Genomic DNA, 19,786 nt, shown 5'->3' on the forward strand with positions numbered 1-19,786 from the left:
CGGCGCTGGCAAAGCCAGCATTTATTGCCCATCCAAAATTGCCCCTGAGAATGTTCAATGCACCACCTGACAGGGTGCTGGAAGCAGCTTCAATAATACTTTAAAAAGTGTATTGGATAAATACTTCAAGGGGGAAATTTGTCGGGCGACGGGGAAAGAGCAAGACAGTGGGATTCAGTGGATAGCTATTTCAAAGAGCCGACACAGGCACTGTGGACCGAATGGCCTCCGTCCGTGTTGTATCATTGCATGATTCTATGAAATGAAAGATAGGATGCTCCAAAATCTACAGCTGATCCAGCGCTTTACTGGCGGCAGCAAACTGAAAAGCTTCCGCATTCAGTTAAAATATGGGGGTGAAAGAGTTCTTCTTGAAGTCAATAGAAAAGAAAATCGGGCGGCAGTGTAAAACGGGCTGCCGATTTGCTATCGCCAATGTTGCCCTTTTGACTAAGACCAATTTCACCCCCCATGGTTTGGGAAATATGGATGAACGCATTCAACCGCGCGCCAGTGTGTGTGCAGCGCCACATCGACACATCAGTCACACACTGCTGCCTTTAAAAATAACTCAGCACACGCCTGATTACGCGAGCTTTAATAAAACCGAAAAACAAGCCTGAAAACACTTGCATTATAGATTTGACTTATTTTGGATCAGAAATAAAAGACACGGAAAACCGTATTGCATTTGAGATTGGTTCAATGATTTTATTCAACAGCTGTATTAGAAAAGATTAGCAGTAAGCAAATTCTTAGGTAGCAATAATATTGTTGCCTTTTCATTAACGTTATTGGATGCATATAACCTAGATTAATTAACATTGAGGTTTCAATGAACACCGAAAATCTTTCGATCGAAGAGAATTTTAAATTAACAAGTCTTAAAAGAAAATATCCAAACGCAATGGCTAATTTTCTTAAACCGCCGAAATGCAATCAATTTCTACCCTTATTTGTCACATGAATGAAACGAATGGGGATGAAAAAACTTTCTGAGCTCGGTGAAGTACAGTTTCTGAAATCAGACACAGTTGGATCTGGTGATACTTGTTTGAAGCGGGTTTGCCTGAGTCTGGTGTTTTACCACACAGGTGTAAAGCTCATGTGAGTTCCACTCTGAGGCTCCCAGAGTCAGATAACTGCTCACACTGAACGTGTTGTCCGTCTCCTGCTGGATCCGACTGGTCTCAACACCATTCCCTCTCACACTGCCATCGACAGTCCACTCAATCTCCACAGCGCCCGGGTTAAAGCCGTTCACCAAACACACCAGGGTCGCCTTGTTCTTTGCTGCGATTTGATCCGATGAAGGCGGAAGGACGGAGACCGATGGTTCCTGCGGTTCTGTTTAAAACAAACGATCACGGTTTAGTCGTGTTGGAGAATAGCTTCGGTTGAAGCATAATATTTGTTCAAAATAATATATTTTGTATTGCATCAATCCAGTCAATGTAATAAATAGATCTCTTCGCAATATACATCTTTTAAAATATTACATTCATGCTATGGGCACTTTAATTATTTGTCAGCTGAAATGCTCCGGGGAATAATTTTCTTTAAAAATACTAGGATAAATATTGACTGTGTGCGATAGTGTGAAATTGATGATAGTGAATCGCGGGCGCGTTTTACCTCTCTCTGCATTTTTTATTTCCATTTAATTCTTTTAACTAATGATCAGGAGAAATGTAAAGGGGCTGCCGATCACTACCACCCGTTTTACACTATCGCACAGTGTCATGATCTACTCCACCGACCCTTCTTATATCTTATTGTGATGCGTTCACATGGTTCAGATGTTAAGTCATCAAGTAGAGAGATCGACATATCATTTATGTATTTTATGAATATAGGGACATAATGTCCTTCATGTACAGACACACAGGCAATGTAATACAGATAAAACATCTTGGCGGTTTTAATTCTAACCGCCTCAGTCACTGCAAGCGGCAATCGCATGGCGCCAACACTAAACCTGCAGTGTAAACTAATTATTTATCAGATTTAAAAAGTTTAACGCTCTACGCATTTTCAAAATAATAATTTGTGCATTAAAGCAACTAACTGAGCTGAGATTTCTGCAGTGGAACTGCGAATCTTGCTCCTTTCATTATTTGGGCAGAACAATTAATTCTTTCTATTGTAATACTTCAAGCAGATTTACAACTGTTTTAATACGGGTTGGTGCTGAACTCATACTAAACATGCACTTTAGTTTTACTTACAGGTTTTTACATGTTTTTATTGCGATGACCCCGTGATTCATTCCACAATTTATTTCACTGCAGGAAATTCACATTCCAAACACTGAGAGTGTGAGCGCGCATTATTATCTCACATCGTACCCCATAAGCATCGCAATTAAAAAATTACCCAAAAATTACAAAATTCACATTAAGCAGACAGCGATCATCAACCCGTATGGATTGAGATGAAGGATGGGAAGATATCGGTCACACTATTCGCGTAAACATTAAGCTCAGGAAGTGCGGAGGGAAATCTCCAAGCAAACATATGAAAGGTTTAAACGCACAGAATAATAAGCATGGGGGAATTCAACTACAACACATCGAGTCCTTACTGATCGAACGGCCCTCTTGTTCACTGTTTTGTTTACTGCCCACTTTTGGTTTAAAACGGCATTCAGATTAAAATTTGGCTCTGAGATATTAATGTATCAACGCGATGTAACAATGCTGTGAAATTCTTCCGTAGTTTAACAAAGTCATTAAACAGTCTAAACTAAAGTGGTTCCTCTCATTTTAAACATCAAACAAAACAACGGTGAAGATACATGTCGATTCTATCAGGATATCGCATGGTACTAGTTCAACGCGGGGAAGGAGCGCTCTGCGATAGCAGGAGTCTAAATGCGTCTATTCGCTCGTTCATTCACTCATTCAGTTCCTCTGGATGGTATATTTTCTTTAGAAATTGTTCACTATTTCGCATGATATCGCTAAAAACAGGGACTAGAATAATTTCCAGCATTCCCATTAGTTTACTGAGCTATAGGGGCAAGACAGTTGTAATTATTTTAATTAGTAGAAAAGGGATTGCCTCCAATCTCCATGCATTAGTCACGTCGTAAACGTTGCAGGAAACTTCACTGTGCTGGATATTTTAGGAGAAATGCAAGAGCACTCGAACGAACTTGTTCTAACGCAGCTAATACATTGCGAGAGCATATCACTCAATAGATTACTAATCCTCTCCACTGACGCTGTTGAAAACGAATATCATTTCAAAAATATGAAATCAAATCGTATAAATTATTGAACAAATTTAAGTCTTATTATTATGAATAATGCCAGGCCTATCAAATCAACACTAAAGCAGATCAGGGACACGGTAATTAGCTCAAGTAAGTGCGTTTAGGGATATTACAGGGTATTTCCTTGGAAACAGAATTTAAGATACGTTGTAGAATTTGATTCCTTCCAATTTGCATTCTTCTCCTAAAAGCGTTGGCGTCCACTGGACTGTGGTTGCATGGGCGCCAGTCGCTCGCCCGTACTTCTCATGCGAGCCGAGACAATGACTGTTAGTAGGGTTTGTGACCGGACATCATTCCGTGGCTCGACTCTCACCCGAGATGCAGTCAACGCAACTTCGAGCACAACAACTAGGAAGAGAACATTGATTGATCATTCCCATTGCGTAACTCGGCGACTTGGAGTTCAATTCTTATCCTAGTTTGGGATAAGTGAATTCAGCACCAAGCGAGGATACAACCTGAAGTAACAACGGGTGAAAACTTCTAAAACTGGACGGTCATTTGCCCATTTAGGATGTGTTACTTCCAACTGAGGTGCTAAGGGAGATTCGGTAAAAAAAAATATCAGGTTAACAAAACGGAAATGCACTAATGAAGTGATTTTACTTACGGCCAATACTCAGTCTCGTTCCTTTACCGAAGTTTAGACCGCTAGACGACATTGCACAGTAATAGTCCGCAGCGTCCTCTGATTGTACATTCGACATTGTAAAAGTTCCCGTGTTGCCTGATACGGAGCCGGAGAACCGTTCTGAAATACCCGGCCCTCTGTAAATGGTGCTTCCCGACCAATAGAAGACTAGAAGCCGGGGCGTGTGCCCAGGGATCTGCTGGTACCAGGAGACACCACCGCTTCCTAAATTGGCCCCAGACATGGTACAACTTATTTGAACGTTCTTTCCCGGAGAAGTTGACATCGAAAGCGGCTGGTTTACCGTAACTTGCGCGTTTAAATCTGAAAACAAAAAGCAATGTCAGGAAAGAGGCAGGTCAGTGAGAACAATAATTTTGCAATTAAAATGGGGTGAGAAGTTTCGCAGTACATATTCTTCAAGGTGAAATCTAATCAGGCATGAAAGCAAAATACTCACAAACTACGCAAAACACCAACACACTGACAACACGGATCCAGGAAGACATTGTAAAGAATTGAAGGAGCTCAGACACGGCGACAGTTTCTTGATGAAATGGGTTCTAAACTTCTTCTCCAACTCTGCTTATCAACCTTGTGAAGAGGTGTTGCGACTTGCTTCTTTTTATGCAAATCAGGCTACACCTTGACGCCAATCAGAAGCTGCCAGATTGTGACAATGTGTCAAATCAATCGCAAACAACCAGGAAGGTGAGGGGTGGTATTCGTGTTTTGTTGATTCTGCATACTTTGATTTATTCTTAAAAAGAGAAATATAAATAATTTACCTCATTTTTTGGTGTCCAATTTGACACATACCTTAGCATTTTTCATTTAAATTGCATATTTTCCTGTGCAGTCTCATAGTCCTGATATATCTCAAAACATTTTCCAAGCTTATATCATAATATTCGTGACCATTTTAGATACCAAGGGAGAAGGGAAAGATATCTTCCACCTGAAACGTGCACCTAAGAAACTCATTTCGGGACCATGGTCTCACATGCTAATATTAGGCATTGTGTCTCTGATTGAAAGCACGCGGCGGATGAAACATTTCACTATAAATTATTTCAGAGCATGTAGCTTTGAGAGACGATTCTGACTATCTTGTGCGTATATTTTTTGGTAGATATGCCTGATATGTCTGCGCTATTAGAATGCGCTGCAAATTTTGTTCAGGCGGACGCTAGCAGCACGTGAACTTGAAATGTTGGCCACTCGTTTTGCTATTGCATTTGATTTCAATGGACCGACAATCGGGAAACGTGTTTAATGGGTGGCCGAGCCGTCTAAAGTCAAAATTACACCCAGAGTCGGAACATTGTAGTAGCGTCTGGTGTCTCATTTAATCAATTTTGCTTATCATAAATCAAGATGTGGAATTACATTACTTGTATCTAGTGTTATGTTTTGATATATTATGTGTTTATACTTCATATAATTTATATATAATTAACAGGTAGTATTAGTCGACCTCCGCTGGCGTGGCGCAAGGGCAGTAAAGACCAAGCGTAGTAAAGTGGAATGGGGCGATCGGGGGTGAGAGAGGGTGGGGTGCGGGTGTACATCTTGGCCTAGAAACTCCATAAGGCCCGAAAACGAGCGCGGGGATTGCGATGCGCTGTCATGCCGCGCCCGTACAGAGGACTGCCGGCAGCACGCAAACTTAGTGCTGCCTGCTGATTAACTTGTTCTTAGCGTTCAGCCCAGCGTTGAAAGCGCTGCTGAGTGGCTGAACGCTCAGCAAGGGGCCCAAGTTCCTGCGAGGCTACTTCCAATTAAGGTTAGCCTGCACTACTTAAAGGCAGTCTGCACCTCTTAAAGGGAGGTATCTTCTGCCAGCAACAGGTGATTGAAATGGCTGGGAAGGGAGTGGAGACGAAAATTATCATGATGGCACAACAGGGGAGACAGCGTGCATCTAGGTTCTCCAATGCAGCACTGGAGCCCTTGGTCCAGAAGGTCAACTCCAGGAGAGAGGTCCTATTTCCCCAGGAGCCTGGAATCCCTTAAGGCATCAGCCCAGACTGCCGTGAGATCAGATAGCCACAGTGGTAAATATCAGCATTGTTGCACTGAGGACCTGGAATCAGTGCAGGAAGAAATTTAGTGATCTCAGACAAGTGGACAAGATCACTGAATTCATCTTCAAATGCCATATCCGACTAGCCTCAACAATGCTCAATGCACCACACCTCATCACTCACCTACCAACAATCTCTACCAAACACGACTCACACCTCACATTCATGGCTTCACCTGTGCCACAAAACTTACAACTGCTGCAAGCCTCACATACACATCTCACAGCGTGATAGCACTATCAGCTATTCATCCATGGCAGACATATCACCCAAACACATTACACCACACTCACTGGCAAACTTCCCTTTCCCTTTCAGGAAAATGTGGCAATTATCCGTCACCAGCAGAACTTAACCAGTGGGACACAGGCTCACCTGTATGTTCTCACCCTGATAGAGGAGACAGTGATGGCCGTTCTTGGCAGGGACATGGCTGATCCTCTGGCCAGCGGCGGGGCTGAATGAATAAAAGATGTCAGTATGTTACTATTATTATCACATCCCACTTTCCCTTCATCCCACAATCTCTTCTGATTTACAATATGGCCATGGTGTAAGCATGCACTTCTTGTTTCCCCCCTCCCCTCACCACAACCGCACCCTTGTGCCTTTCTCATTTCAGACACCCAAGAAATCCAGCCTGCCCAGCAAATGGCTCAATAGGAAGAGGGAGAGGAGAGTGAAGTAGAAGAAACACCATCACTCGATTTCATACTCCCAGCCATTTGCTCAGATAGTGACACACTGCATACTTTAGAGGATAGGTTAGATGTTGGATCTGCAAGTGGTGGGATACCGGGCACGAGTGAGCCGCAACCAGGACAGCGGGAAAGGATAGTGCTGGTGCCAGCTGACCAGGACGAGGTCACACACGAGTTCTGCTGCACAGCACTCAGATGAAGACTTCGACGGGGCGGCCTACAGAAGAATGCTGATGGGTATGCACAATGAAATGTTTGCTGCATTGGCAGACCTGCCAGAAAGCCTGAATACAATGTTAAGGAGCATGCAGGAGTCCAGCTCTAGCCTTGCATAGGGCTTAGGGCAAAGCTTGGAGCCCAACCTTTCCAGCGTGGAAGGGATGAGCAGATCCATTAACGCACTTGTGAAGCCAATCATTATGCCGTGTCTGTTGGCTGAAGTCTCAGCTTCCATTGCAGCACAAGCAGAAGCCACACAACGTCTGAGTGCTGCAATGGAAGCTCAGAGTGTAGTCATGCAAGGTCAGCTTGCTGCCATGCAAGAACAGACAGCTGCCATCATGGCTGGGTTTAACGGTGTTGAAAGGGGCTTGCAGGTTGTCACAGCAGTTCAGCTGTCTCTACTCCATTAGATTACTAGGATTTGTAAGGCGCTGCCCTGGGGGAGTGGCAATGAATGTGCGGAGGCCAACCCTGCTCTACTCTCCCAGGATGACAGCATTTGTACTCCCACCACTGCCACTCCGTCAGTGCCCGTGCTGTTGCCTGTCAGCCAGCCACTCCAGACTGCTGCAACTCATGCTGGTTCATTTCAAAGCCGGGCCTAATAGGGCTAGAGTTCCTCGAGGTCGTCCTGCTATGCAATCTGCCATCACCCACAAAAGGAGAAGCCTTCCACTAGCCATGCTGCAGCCATTGTAGTAGCACTGCGTAGGAACACTAGGATAGGCAAATGTGCACGCCAGGCAGTTACTAAGGGAATGCACAAGGGTGATTAGTTGATTTTTTGAAGTAATATTGGATAGATAGATGTAAAAAGTTGGTTTGGAATGTTTGACTTGTGGTGGCTCTTATTTCAGTATTGTGGCCAAGAGGATACTGTGATGGTCAGTCGTGCAAATCGAAATTCAGATTGGTGAAATTATTCAGCTTCCGGAAAATGAGGAAATAATTCTTAGTTGACATCTTTTGTAATTTGGTTTTGCCTGTCTCTGGTCTGTCTCGTCCTTTCACTTTACAATCGCTGCTATTATACCATCCCCATAGACTTTCAAGGCTTCGCTAGGCAACTGTCTTATCTTTGACCTCAAACCTTATGGCCCAGAAATTCAGTTGTGTTCGCCAGCCGTTAACGCCATAAGAGGGGTAGATTTCCAGCGCTAGGCACTTAGCGCCCGGGCGCAGGTCGATCTGCGCCTACGCCCAACTTCAGTTGACATTTAGCGCCGGCGCAAAGTGTTTGCGCCCGCTCAGCTGCGCGCGCAGCTTCTGACGTCATTTCGTCGTGCAACGCTGTTTGTGCGCCCCAAACCGGAAATTCAGTGGCGCCCGCCCAATGTGGGCGTGGCGCTGTTAAGAACTGTGAAGTGGAATGCAGCAGAGGCCCTGCGGGCCTCGGGGAGCGCTAATTAAAGGCCACTTACACTGAACTATAAAGGCCAGCCATTTTGCTGCAATGACTTCAGTGCTTTGGATTTCTGTACAGAGACCAAGGAACAGACCTTACTGATTTGGGACAACATAGGAGAGGTATTTTTGGCTTCTGGCCAGAGCTTGGAAATTTGACTCTTGTGATTTAACTGTTTGCAAGTTTATTATGGGGGCTGCATGGGGTTCCAACCCTCAGTTCCAGCATTATGTGCGAAGGGCTCGCAGACGCTGTGTGAGAGGGCCAGCCATGCCTAGACGCAGAGGGGCCATCAGGCGTCGGCAACGTAGGCCTTACCCACTCAGGGAATACCGGCAGCAGGTGTCCTATCTCACCATGACTGCCGCGCATTGTGTTAGGAGGCTGCGCTTCAGAAGGGAGGTGGTTGCAGAGATCTGCCAGCTGCTTCACAGAGATCTGCGTCCACAGCTGATGTGCAGGACCTCTCTGTCGGTGGAAGTGAAGGTCACGGTGGCTCTGAACTTTTATGCAAGCGGCTCCTTCCAAGCTGCTGCTGGGGACATAGCGAACATCTCCCAGTTCGCCGTGCATCACTGCATCCGGCAGGTCACCGATGCCCTTTTCGCAAGGGGACACCAATTCATCTCCTTCCCCATGACCCTAGAGAGGCAGGAGCAGCGTGCAGTCGGATTTGCCAGGATCGCCGACTTCCCCATGGTGCAGGGCGCCATTGACTGCACGCATGTGGCTATGCAGGCACCTATCGACAATGCCGAGGATTACCGCAACCGGAAGGGCTACCATTCCCTCAATGTACAGCTGGTGTGTGACCACAGGCAGCGCATCCTAGCTGTCAATGCCCGGCATCCAGGAAGCAGCCACGATGCATTTATCCTGTGCCAGACTACTGTGGCTGACATGTTCGAGGCACAGCCTCCACCAAGGGGATGGCTTATTGGGGACAAGGGCTACCCTTTGTGTACATGGCTCATGACCCCGCTCCACGCGCCCAGGACCCCTGCGGAGGAGGCATACAACGAAAGCCATCAAGCTACAAGGAACATCATAGAGCAAACAATTGGCGTCCTCAAGCAACGGTTCTGCTGCCTGGATCGTTCCGGCGGATCTCTACAGTATTCGCCGGATAGAGTCTCCCAGTTCGTCATCGTTTGCTGCATGCTGCACAACCTGGCTATCCGCAGGACTCAGGCACTGCCACCTCACGTTGGACCACCACCTCAGGAGGACGAGCAGGAGGACCATGAGGAGGAGGAGGAGGAGGAGTACCAGCCCAGGAGGGAGCCACAAGGTCCAAGGGCCGTCCGCCGGCGGCTTATTGAATGGCACTTCTAGGCCCCCTGTCAGGGAATGGCTTGTGGCAATGAACGCACCTGAATGCAGCCGCTCCGCAAGCCCTCAGCCGGTTAACGCAACAACCACTTGAAACATGACACCTGGACAAGCTGAATAAATAAAAAGCTTTATTTAACAAACTCAGGACCCTTCCCACATGAAACAGAGAAACAGACAAGACCCCCAAAAAACAGTCAAAAACATCTCTCACTCCCACAACCTGGGGAGGAATAACAAAACTTGTCAATAACATTTGCCTTCATCCTCGGCCTTCCCAAAATAAGCCCCCCCCCCCTCCAGAACACAACCACCCCCATATAATAAAACATTTGCCTTCATCTTCGGCCTTCCCAAAATAAGCCCCGCACCCCAGAACACAAACACCCCCATATAAAAAAAACAGTTGGCAACACACTCTACTTGGTGTGCCCGAGAGGGCGAGTCCTTGTGCAGGCTTCTCCGGCCCCTGCCCGACCTGTTGCTCCACCTCAACCTGGGCCCTGTGGGTGTGGCAAGGCTGGGGGAAGGCTGCTGAGGGGCACACTGCGTGATGGCAGATGCCCTTGGGGGTCGGCCTAGACGAGGTCCGGCCCTGGAGGGGCCGGCTGCTGACTGCTGCAGCTGTGGCTGGGCAGCATCAGTCTCTGCATCAGCTCGTCGCACCTTGGCTGGGGGAGTGGCAGTGGCGGCTGCAGCAATGGGGACAAGCTGGCTGATGCCAGGCGCTCGCTGGTCACCAGAGACACTGGCACTCGGCCGGGCTGGCACTGCAGCAAGCGCAGCAATCTGGTGGAGGCCAGACCGCTGTGCTGCAGCAGGGCGGCGGGTGCCCTGGCGATGCTTCCGTGACACCGCGAGTGTGGCAGAAGTGAGTGCCTGAACTGCCCTGGTCTGTGCCCGCATCAGATCAGCCAGTGTCTGGACGGCACCACTCATGAACTCGCGACTCGCGTCCTGTGCTGCCGCGAGTTGGTCGACACCCCTGGCCTGTGCTGCCGCGAGTTGGTCGACACCCCTGGCCTGTGAGTCCCTGAAAGCGGCCACACTATGAGCCAGGGACTCAATGGCCTGAGGCATCTGTCCCACAACCCCCATGAACTCGTTGTGGCGCCGCTCCGAGGCCACGGACATTTCATCAAGGAGGCGCACCTCCTGGGCGAGGACCGTCTCCAGACTGGAGGGCGGACTCTCCCTCTGGGGAGAAGGCCGCCGAGCTGCCCGACCCTTCCCGCGTGCCTGGACGCCACTGGGCCCAGGAGCTACACCCCCCTGCAACACTTCCCCCTGGCTCTCCTCCAGGCAAGACGTCTCCCCTCCATTGCCATCCCCTGGCGCGGATGAGGGTTCCCCCGATGTGCCGCCTTCCTCTTGGTCCTCGTCGTCCTCCTCTTCCGAGGGACTGGCACTCTCAGCTTCATGGACCTCCTCCTCACCAGCTGAAAGCAGGAAGGCACAAGAGTAGTTTTAGAGTGAGGACAGGGTGTCAGCGAGGGAGGCATGAGTGGTGGCATTATGCGCATTGGTCGGACAGTGGCAAAGGATGTAGATCTGAAGCGCAAGGGGAACGAGAGAGGTCCAATCGGTCATGTCCTTACCATTGGGGCCCAGCACAGGGTCCGCATCACCAATAGCAACGGGGCCAACCACCCGGCCACGCATGAGTCGAGCCACGCGCTCCTCCAGCTCACTGAGCTCCTGGAACTGGGCACGGCCTCCCCCGGTGACATTCCGGCTCTTCATATTCTGGGCCAGCTTGGCCTGCAAGAGAAAGGACGGCCTCTAAGTACAGTGTGGTGCCCTGTTGTTGTGTGCACTGCCTCCCATGGTCGAATAGCTTGGCCAGTGTGGTGCCCTGTTGTTGTGTGCACTGCCTCCCATGGTCGAATAGCTTGGCCAGTGTGTAAAGTGCAGAAAGTGCTATTGATGATCATGCCAGTGCCATAGCTGCGGGAGGAGGGATGGCCATTAGGCCTTTGAGGTCCCTTTGCCCATAATGTGAGGTGCACATGCAAGGATGAGGAGGACACTGGAAAGGCTACTCACCTTGACCAACCGAGTGAGGTCGCTGTACTTCTTGCGGCATTGGTCACCAGTCCTGGGGACATCGCTGGTGGCTGACACCCTGTGGGCGATTTACCTCCAGGCTCTCCTGAACTGCCTCCTGGGAGCCTTCTTGCCACTGTCCGGGCACAAGATCTCTCTTCTCTTTTCCAAACCCTTAAGCAGCACCCACAAAGCAGGCTCTGAGAAGCGCTGCGCTCGTTCACGGGCCTTCTGCATGGCTTCAGGCACTATTTGGGTCCACCAGCAGTGTTGAGGCCTAGCTGCAGGGCTCCACTATCCAGGGCGTGGCAGCAGACAAAGTCGACCCTTCCCCCTTTAAGAGCTGGCCGGCGTCAGGGTGTCTGCTGTCAATCAAAACATGACCGCACCTGCGCTGCGCCCGGCCTCGGCGTTATCAGTCCGCACCGCCGGCTTAGCACCTAAAGATAGGAGTGCAACGCCAGTTTCAGCGCTCGCCCAAACTCCTTGGCCAAATCTACTGAATTTCGGCGAAGTGGTCTACACTTTCCGGCGGGCGCTAACTTTAGCGACCGCCCGACTTTAGCGCCCCAAAAGTGGCGCGACTGAATTTCTAGGCCTATATCTGCGAAATTGTCGTCGCATTTAACCAACTAAAATGACTGAAGCAGGATCTTTTGAACTTGGTCAAGCTTCCCAGAATGCCGTCTTGGAAAGTCAAATCTATCTGTTCCATGTTCCATGCTCTGTTGAATCAAACTCTGCTCTTTCAGCAAGTGAAAATTCATGTTGAAAAGTTCAGAATTCTTCAGAACAAATCACTGAAAATATCAAAATAGAGTTAAACACATTAATAGTTATCAGTAGAGAAGGACATATAATTTGGAATACTAAAATTTAGGGTTAGGTTCCCTTGAGTTAACACAGAAATTGATATAAATGAGGGCCAGGGAGAACGAGCATTTATTCAGAATTATTTATCAGATGGAAACGATAAAAGGAGTGCTGGGGGCATCTTTTAAGTTTAAGGGACGATTTCTTAATAATATGATTGTATATGGGGGGAGCTCAGTTTTCACTGCAGCTTTCTGTATAATGTATTATGATTTTATTTGGCAGTAGTGTGAGGTATAATATTAATCAGATTGTCATTAGACTAGATGATCAAATGGTTTCTGATAGAGCTGTGATGCTAACAAGATGAGGTGTGGACCTTAGGTAAATCCTTCAATATTCCACAATAACGCGAAGGTGGGATGGCTGTTAAAGACTGAGATTGAGAAAAAATAAGGGAAACTATTTTATACAAAGTAATCACTTACTTTAGATTCAATTCATATAATGTAGTTAAATTTACAGAAGCAACGTACTGCAGAGCGCGTTATCAGCCAGTGTTTGTAACTCAGAGGAACAATTCCCAAATAATCTAATTACATGTTTCCCTGCAAGCTGAGGCTTTAAAGACAATTGTGAGATTTGAGCATCCCATTTCTCCTTTGTCTCTAAGCCTATGAACTATAATAGGGAGCAGTAGGACTTCACAAGAACATTTGGTACATATGCAACAACTGATGCCAACATGGAAAACGGAATAACTAGTCTCGAGAAGCATGAAAGTGGGAGGCTGTTGGAATGTGAGACAGCATCCTTGGTGGGAATCATATCCCTGCACTTTCTTACCATATAGAAATATAGAAACATAGAAACATAGAAGATAGGAGCAAGAGTAGGCCATTCGGCCCCTCAAGCCTGCTTCGCCATTCAATGCGATCATGGCTGATCATCCAAATTCAGTACCCTGTCCCTGCTTTCTCCCCATATCCCTTGATCCCCTTAGCTTTAAGGAATATATTTAACTCCTTCTTGAATATATTTAATGAATTGGTCTCAACTGTCTTCTGTGGTAAAGAGTTCCAGAGGTTCACCACTCTCTGGGTGAAGAAATTCCTCCTCATCTCAGTCCTAAATGGCTTACCCCTTATCATTAGACTGTGACCCCTGGTTCTGGACTCCCCCCCCCCCCCATCAGGAACATCCTTCCAGCATCTAGTCTGTATAGTCCTGTTAGAATTTTATAAGTTTCAATGAGATCCCCTCTCATTCTTCTAAACTCTAGTGAATATAAGCCTAATCGATCCAATCTCTCTTCATGCGTCATTCCTGCCATCCCAATTACCAGTCTGGTGAATCTTCGCTGCACTCCCTCCATGGCAAGAACATCCTTCCTCAGATAAGGCGAACAAAACTGCACACAATGCTCAAGGTGTGGTCTCACCAAGGCCCTGTACAACTGCAGCAAGACATCCTTGCTCCTGTACTTGAAACCTCTCGCTATGAAGGCCAGCATACCATTTGCCTTCTTAACCACCTGCTGCACCTGCATGCTTACCTTCAGCGACTGGTGCACAAGGACACCCAGGTCTCGTTGCACTTCCCCTTTTCCCCATCTATTGCCATTCAGATAATAATCTGCCTTCCTGTTTCTGCCACCAAAGTGGATAACATCGCATTTATCCACATCGCACTGCATATGCCATGCATCTGCCAATCGCCCAACCTGTCTAAATCATATTGGAGTTTCTCTGCATCCTCCTCACAGTACACACGCGCACCCAGCTTTGTGACTTCTACAAACTTGGAGATATTACATCTAGTTCCCTCGTCTAAATCATTAATATATATTGTGAATAACTGGGGTCCTAACACCGATCCCTGCTGTACCCCACTAGTCACTGCCTTCCACTCGGAAAAAGACCCGTTTATTCCAACTCTTTGCTTCTTGTCTGCCAACCAGTTTTCTATCCAAGTCAGTACCTTACCCCCAATCCCATGTGCTTTAACTTTGCATGCGAATCACTTATGTGGGACCTTATCGAAAGCCTTCTGAAAGTCCAAGTACACCACATCCATTGGTTCTCCCTTATCTATTCTACCAGTTACATCCTCAAAAATTTCTAGTAGATTAGTCAAGTATGATTTACCTTTTGTAAATCCATGTTGACTTTGTCCGATCCTGTCACTGTTTTCCAAGTGCTCTGCATATTGCATCTTTTATATTGGACTCTAGCATTTTCCCCACTACCGATGTCAGGCTTACCGGTCTATAATTCCCTGTTTTTTCTCTACCACCTTTTTTAAATAGTGGGGTTACATTAGCTACCCTCCAATCCATGGGAACTGTTCCAGAGTCTATAGAATATAGCGTGCCAAAGCATTCGTAACAAGATAGATGAACTAATGGCACAAATAGAGATAAATGGGTTTGATCTCATAGCCAATACAGAGACATGGTTGCAAGGAGGCCATAGTTGGGTCCTAAATGTTCCAGGGTACTTGATGTTTCGAAAAAACAGGAAGCAGAATGGAAAAGGAGGGGGAGTAGCCCTGATAATAAAGGATGACATAAGGACAGTAGCGAGAAAGGATCTTGGCTCGGTAGATCAGGAAGTAGAATCAATATGGGTGGAGATAAGAAATAACAAGGGGTATAAAACATTGGTAGGAGTAGTGGATAGGCCCCCTAACAGTAGCTATACCATTGGACAGAATATTAATCAAGAAATAGTAGGAGCTTGCAACAAAGTTAATGCAATATTATTGGGGGACTTTAATCTTCATACAGACTGGACAAATCAAATTGGCAAAGGTAGCTTGGCGGACGAGTTCCTGGAATGCATTCGGGACAGTTTCCTAGAACAACATTTCAAGGAATCAACCAGGGCTCAGGTTATTTTAGATCTTGTATTGTGCAATGAGACAGGGTTAATTAGCAATCTCATAGTAAAGGATCCTTTGGGGCAGAGTGATCAGAATATGATAGAATTTCACATTAATTTTGAGAGTGACTTGCTTAAGTCCGAAACTAGAGTCTTAAACTTAAATAAAGCCAATTACATAGGTATGAAGGACAAGTTGGGTAAGGTAGATTGGAAAAATAGATTAAAAGGTATGGTGGTAGATATGCAGTGGCTAGCATTTAAATAAATATTTCATAATTCACAACAAAAATACATTCTATTGAGAAACAAAAACGCCACGGGAAAAGTGATCCATCCGTGGCTAACTAAAGAAGTTAAGGATAGCATTGATTGAAAGAAGAAGCTTATAATATTGCAAACAATAATAGTAAGCCTGAGGATTGGGAGAGTTTCAGGAACCAGCAAAAGTTGACCAAAAAATTGATAAAAAGGGAAAAAATAGAATATGAGAGAAAACTAGCAAGAAATATAAAAGCAGATTGTGAGAGTTTCTACAAGTATGTAATAAGGGAAAGAGTAGCAAAAGTAAACGCTGGTCCCTTAGAGGCTGAGACAGGAGAAATTATTATGGGGAATAAGGAAATTGCAGAAACGTGAAAGAAATATTTTGTATCTGTCTTCACAGTAGAAGACACAAAAGCATACCAAGGATCTAATGAGGGTGAGGAACTTAACATAATAAATATAAGTAGAGAAAGAGTACAAGAGAAACTAATGGGACTAAAGGATGACAAATCCCCTGGACCCGACGGCCTGCATCCTAGGGTTCTAAAAGAGGTGGCTGAAGAGATAGTGGATGCATTGGTTTTGATCTTCCAAAATTCCCCAGATTCTGAAATGGTCCCAACGGATTCAAAGGTCGCAAATTTAACACCACTATTCAAGAAAGGAGGGAGAGAAAAAGCAGGGAACTAAAGGTCAGTTAGCCTGACATCAGTCATCGGGAAAATACTGGAATCCATTGTTAAGGAAGTGGCATCAAGTCACTTAGAAAATCATAACAGGATTAGGCAGAGTCAGCATGGTTTTATGAAAGGGAAATCATGCTTGACAAATTTATTAGCGTTTTTTGAGGATGTAACTAACAGGGTAGATAACGGGGAAGAGTGGATGTAGTATATTTGGATTTCCAAAAGGCACTCTATAAGGTACCACATAAAAGGTTATTACACAAGAGTAGGGCTCATGGGGTTGTGGATAATATAGTAGCACGGATAGAGGATTGGTTAATGGGCAGAAAACAGAGGGTGGGGATAAACTGATCTTTTTCAGGTTGGCAGGCTGTAACTAGTGGGGTGCCGCAAGGATCAGTGTTGGACCCTCAGCTATTTACAATCTATATTAATGATATAGATGAAGGGACCGAGTGTAATGTATCCAAGTTTGCCGATGATACAAAGCTAGGTGGGACAGTAAGCTGTGAGGAGAACACAAAGAGTCTGCAAAGGGATATAGATAGACTAAGCGAGTGGGCAGTAAGGTGGCAGATGGAGTATAATGCAGGGAAATGTGAGGTCATTCACTTTGGTAGGAAGAATAGAAAAACAGAATATTTTTTAACTGGTGAGAAACTTTCAAATGTTGGTATTCAGAGAGATTCGGGTGTCCTCGTGCAAGAAACACAGAAAGCTAGCATGCAGGTACAGCAAGCAATAAGGAAGGCAAATGGCAAGTTGGCCTTTATTACAAAGGGGTTCGAGTATAAAAGTAAGGAAGTCTTGCTACAATTGCACAGAGCCTTGGTGAGACCACACCTGGAGTACTGTGCACAGTTTTGGTCTCCTTATCTAAGGAAGGATATACTTGCCTTCGAGGCACTGCAACAAATCTATCTAATTTACATTTGAATGCATCAATTCTAATGGCTTCCATCAACTCCCCGCGGAGTCTGTTGTAAAATTGAACACTCACTCATGGAAGTATTGTTTTCACAAGTTAGTTTTTAATGTAACCTTCTTCAAGCGCAGGCTGTGACCTCTGGTTCTACTGCTCTGGACAAGCTGAAATAGCTTGTGTTATAAATCTCATCATCAAGAAACTACTCATGAAATAATGCTGGATGACCAGCTGGTGGCGCCGTGCAAGGAGTATAAATACTCGTGTGTGGGCCCAGCTTTCCAGGGACGTTTTGTAACACAAGGAGCTAGTGGAGTACAACTACACTTCCATGTTCTGAAACAAGTTGATTAAAGCCTTGCTTTATGCTCAAACCGAGTGTGTAGTGAGTTTTATTACGTCAATTTAATCAACTTGTTATCGACTCCACACTCCGAGTGATTTCAGGAACAGCCAGCTACGACTTCAACTGCAGAAGACAACTCAGACAATTAATTGATCCATCATGGAGAAACTACTTCGACCCGCCCGTCTCGACCTGGACATGAATTCACTTACAGCTGCTAAGGTATGGAAACACTGGTATCATACTTTCAGCAACTTCCTCAGGGTGTGTGGTGAGAATGTTCCTGATAAATTAGAGATACTTGCTAATTATGTATCCCCTCATTTGTTTGATTATATCAAAGACTGTGTAGACTATGATGCCGCTATCCAAGTACTGCAGCAGCTATATGTCAAGTCCCCAAATAAAAATTTTGCTCGGCATCTACTGGCCACAACTCGACAAAAACCCGGGGAATCACTTGACGAATTCCTTCAGAAACTTCGTAGGCTCAGCAAGGATTGTAATCTTAAAGCTGTTACAGCTGAGCAGGACCAGAAGGAGCATGATATCAACCGCAAGAAATTTTTGATGTTCTCTATCATCGCAACTTAACCTTAAATGAGTCCAAATCTGTGAAATCAGTACCATCAGTCAACATCCTTGGCTACTGGGTGGGCAACGGTGTCATCAAACTGGATCCTGAGCGACTTTGTCCGCTTCAGGAGCTCCCTCCCCCTACGAATCTCGGCTCTCTTCGTCAGGCACTCGGCATGTTCACCTATTAAGCCCCACTTCTCCGACAAGATCCAACCCCTGCTTCACGCAAAGTCATTTCCGTTGGAGGCAACGGCTATTTCAGCATTCAACCTCCTCAAGTGACAACTGGAAAAAGCTACGCTTTAAAAAAAAAATGTATTCATTGATGGGATGTGGGCGTCGCTGGCTAGGCCTGCATTTAGTGCCCATCCCTAATTGCCCTTGAGAAGATGGTGGTGAGCCGCCTTCTTGAACCGTTGCAGTCCATATGGTGTAGGTACACCCACAATGCTGTTAGGAAGGGAGTTCCAGGATTTTGGCCCAGCGACAGTGAAGGAACGGCGATACAGGCCCAAGTCAGGATGGTGTGTGGCTTGGAGGGGAACTTGTAGGTGGTGATGTTCCCATGCGTCTGCTGCCCTTGTCCTTCTAAGTGGTAGAAGTCGCGGGTTTGGAAGGTGCTGTTGAAGGAGCATTGGCGAGTTGCTGCAGTGCATCTTGTAGATGGTACACACTGCAGCCACAGTGCGCCAATGGTGGAGGGAGTGAATGTTGAAGGTGGTGGATGGAGTGCCAATCAAGCGGGCTGCTTTATCCTGAATGGTGTCGAGCTTCCTGAGTGTTGTTGGAGCTGCACTCATCCAGGCAAGTGGAGAGTATTCCATCACACTCCTGACTTGTGCCTTGTAGATGGTGGAAAGGCTTTGGGGAGTCAGGAGGTGAGACACTCGCTGCAGAATTCCCAGCCTCTGGCCTGCTCTTGTAGCCACAGTATTTATATGGCTGGTCCAGTTCAGTTTCTGATCAATGGTAACCCCCAGGATGTTGATAGTGGGGGACTCAGCGATGGTAATGCCATTGAATGTCATGGGGAGATGGTTAGAGTCTCGCTTGTTGGAGATGGTCATTGCCTGGCACTTGTGTGGTGCGAATGTTACTTGCCACTTGTTAGCCCAAGTCTGAATGCTGTCCAGGTCTTGCTGCATATGGACACTGACTGCGTCAGTATCTGATGAGTCTCGAATGGTGCTGAACAGTGTGCAATCATCAGCGAACATCTCCACTTCTGACCTTATGATGGAGGGAAGGTCATTGATGAAACAGCTGAAGATGGTTGGGCCTAGGACACTGCCCTGAGGAACTCCTGCACTGATGTCATGTGATTGAGATGATTGACCTCCAACAACCACAGCCAACTTCCTTTGTGCTAGGTATGATTCCAACCAATGGAGAGTTTTCCCCTTGATTCCCATTGACTTCAGTTTTGCTAGGGCTCCTTGATGCCACACTCGATCAAATGCTGCCTTGATGTCAAGGGCAGTCACTCTCACCTCACCTCTTGAGTTCAGCTCTTTTGTCCATGTTTGGACCAAGGCTGTAATGAGGTCAGGAGCTGAGTGGCCCTGGCGGAACCCAAACTGGGCG

General features: G+C 46.4%; 1 protein-coding gene across 1 annotated transcript; it reads right to left on the reverse strand.

Annotated features, from left to right (window-relative positions):
- Positions 1–685: 685 nt before the first annotated feature.
- LOC147104584 (immunoglobulin lambda-1 light chain-like) lies at positions 686–4,493 on the reverse strand. Its single transcript, XM_085961975.1, has 3 exons — positions 4,372–4,493; positions 3,891–4,235; positions 686–1,347 (listed from the first exon to the last, which is right to left on the reverse strand). The coding sequence occupies exons 1-3, from the start codon at positions 4,418–4,420 to the stop codon at positions 1,025–1,027; spliced, it is 717 nt and encodes a 238-aa protein (XP_085818101.1). The 5' UTR covers positions 4,421–4,493; the 3' UTR covers positions 686–1,024.
- Positions 4,494–19,786: the final 15,293 nt, after the last annotated feature.

Source organism: Somniosus microcephalus, chromosome 19 (genome assembly GCF_052327205.1).
Source record: "Somniosus microcephalus isolate GS21.2 chromosome 19, FLI_Smic_1.0, whole genome shotgun sequence".
Lineage (NCBI taxonomy): Eukaryota > Metazoa > Chordata > Chondrichthyes > Squaliformes > Somniosidae > Somniosus > Somniosus microcephalus.